This window comes from Henckelia pumila, chromosome 2 (assembly GCF_033568475.1).
Source record: "Henckelia pumila isolate YLH828 chromosome 2, ASM3356847v2, whole genome shotgun sequence".
Taxonomy (NCBI): domain Eukaryota; kingdom Viridiplantae; phylum Streptophyta; class Magnoliopsida; order Lamiales; family Gesneriaceae; genus Henckelia; species Henckelia pumila.
Window position 1 is genome coordinate 147,816,831 of NC_133121.1, and position 2,978 is coordinate 147,819,808.

The 2,978-nt window shown below is 39.1% G+C and overlaps 1 protein-coding gene across 1 annotated transcript; it reads left to right on the top strand.

The window, feature by feature from the left end:
• Window positions 1-1,442: 1,442 nt before the first annotated feature.
• Window positions 1,443-2,408, top strand: LOC140878655 (uncharacterized). The gene is made up of 2 exons (XM_073282270.1): window positions 1,443-1,533; window positions 1,681-2,408. The coding sequence occupies exons 1-2, from the start codon at window positions 1,443-1,445 to the stop codon at window positions 2,406-2,408; spliced, it is 819 nt and encodes a 272-aa protein (XP_073138371.1).
• The last annotated feature ends 570 nt before the right edge of the window (window positions 2,409-2,978 follow it).

The window sequence follows — 2,978 nt, forward strand, 5'->3', positions numbered from 1 at the left end:
GGTACGCTTGCCAGCAGATTTATATCACACGATTTTAGCGGTCAAGTTTTTGGCGGGGTACTGATAGATATCAGAATTTTTATTTTACTTGAGACTAGAATTTTATTTTTAGTATTTATTTATTTGAATTCTGAATATTTTGCTTTGTCTTTGATTTTCAGGTAATTTCTGCTTGTGCACGCATAGCAATCGACGCACCAAATATCTCCTACCACTTGACTTGGAGATCGGGCGCACACTGAGCAAAATTCGGAAGGAAAAGAGGAATCTTAATCTAGAGCTTGAATTAGAGTCAAAGGAAGAGTTAGGCGAAGAGATGGTGTACAATCGTAGAGTTCTGGATCTAATTCGCCCACTTGTTGAAGGATATTGATCTAGCATAGTTCGTCCTGCTGTTGAGGCGAACAGTTTTGAGCTGAAGCCTTCTATCATTCAGATTATCCAACTTCAAGCACGGTTTGGGGGCACTTCTCAAGAGGATCCCTACGCTCATCTGGAGCGATTCCCGTCGATTTGCAACACATTCAAATTTAATGGGGTAACATCTGATACAGTGAGACTGCGGTTATTCCCATTTTCTCTATAGGGGGATGCACTTGAGTGGCTAGATGATCTGCCTACCGGTTCTATCACTACCTGGACTGAGCTTGTTCAAACTTTTTTGAACAATTATTTTCCTCCTACGAAGATGGCGAAGTTATTTTCTGACATTATTTCTTTCAGGAAAAAGGAGGGAGAGTCCTTACATGCAGCCTGGACCAGATTTAAGAAGATGTTGAGGATGTGTCCTCAGCATAATATCACTCAGAGCCAGCAGACGCAGATATTCTATAATGGAGCTGATCCATCAGTGCGTTTTATGTTGGATGCTGCAGCCAGTGGAAGTCTATTCAGGAATACGCCGGCAGATGCTTGGGAAATAATTTGCAATATGACAGAAAGTAATATTAGGTGGCCGGATGTGAAGAAGGAGAGGAAGGCTTGAGTTCTTGAAGTTGATGCTTTAATGACCATGAATGCGATTGATGCGTTGACACACCAGATGTCTCTTATGAAAGCAGCGCCAGTGAATCAAATACAAGGGAATAAGCCAGAGAAACAACAATTGTTTGAGGTAGAGGCGGCTAATTTTGCAGAAAACCATGGACGGTAGCCGTACACCTCATAAACAACTCCTATAATCATAACTGGCAGAATCAACCTAAGCAATAGGTGCAGAAGCCGAGCTTTGAGGAGATAATGATGAAGTATGTTGCGGGAACCGAGTCAAGGCTGCAAAATCAAGAAGCTATGTTACAAAATTTGGAGACTCGGATGGCTCAGATAGCAACCCAACTTTCGAACAGAGCACCCAGTTCACTGCCAAGCAACACTGAACCGAATCCCAAGGGCGTGAATGCTATCATGGTCGTACTAGGTCACAATCTGAAAAACCTGAGCAGATGGACGCAGAAAAGACTGTGGAGAGACCGAAAAAGTTAGATTACAAGGAGTATGCACGTGCTGAAAATTCCTCAACGTCGGGTAAGAAAGGTAAGATTTCAAAATTTGAGGTTAATGATAATGTTGATATTTCTACTTTACCTTTCCCCCAGCGAGCTAAGAAATTATTTTTTGATATTCAATTTAAAAAATTTCTTGAAATTTTCAAGAAACTGGTTATTAACATACCTTTTGCAGATGCTTTATCTCAGATGCCAAATTACGCTAAATTTTTGAAGGACTTGCTAAAAAATAAAAAGAAGCTAAATGATCTGACGCAAGTTACGCTGAATGAAGGATGCTTGGCGATGATGCAGAATTGTCTCCCATCAAAATCTCAAGATCCAGGGAGTTTCTCCATACCTTGTCAAATTGGAAATTTCTCATTTGATAATGTTTTGTGTGACTTAGGATCGAGCATAAATTTAATGTCTTATTCACTTGCTCAAAAATTGGGTATAGGAAACATTAAATCAGCAAATATCTCTCTTAAATTTGCTGATAGATCCATTAAATATCCGAGGGGGATAGTTGAGAATGTCCTAGTAAAGATTGATAAATTTATTTATCCTGTTGATTTTGTCGTTCTTGATATGGATGAGGATTATGAGGTTCCTATAATTTTAGGGCATCACTTTCTTGCTATTAGTAGGGCCTTAATTGATGTGGAAAAGGGGGAGTTAGTGTTGAGAATGAATGACGAGCAAGTGGTTTTTAGTATGCTGCAGTCGGTTAGAGATAACCCAATTGGAAAATTTTGCTTTGCGATTGATGTTGTTAATATTTGTGTGGAAGAATTTATGCAGGGGAATGACAATAATGATGTCGTTTTGCAGCCACAAGATCAAAAATCTCATGATCAAGGAGTTGGAGGGAGCCATGATAGAGCCAGGCATACAACCGCGACTGTGGATGAGCCGCCTTGAATGTCGCCACTACAAAGGAGAATATAGTCGGGCTATAGATTATAAATTTAGCGCTGACTGGGAGGCAACCCAGTGTTCTTTCCCTTGCTCTTTATTTTATATTTGGTTTATGTTTATTTTCATTTGATTTTTGCTTATTTCCCATGCCAGTTTGCCATGCCTGCCACTATACCCAGTCCGCGGCTATCGCCCCAACTGATACTGCCGAGAAGAAAGCGGATGATCTATAACCAGGGGAGTATTATTTTTATTTTGTTTCTTGTGTTTTGTTCGTCTTGCATGTGTTTGTTCGTTTATGCATTTTGTTCATTGTTTCTAAAGCATTGAGGGCAATGCTTTGAATAAGTATGGGGGGTAGTCTAGTTTTTATGTTTTTATTTTTATTGTGTTTGTGTTGCATCGTAATGTTTCGTGTTTTTTTGCATATATTTTGTTTTTGTTGTTATTTGCATGTGTGTTGAGTAGGATAATGAATGAGAGCCAATGATAATATGAAGTTATGATTTTTGTGATTTTTTTTTTTGTTTTTGTTCTTGACTTGACATGAGAAACTATAGGTTGAGCCTTGAA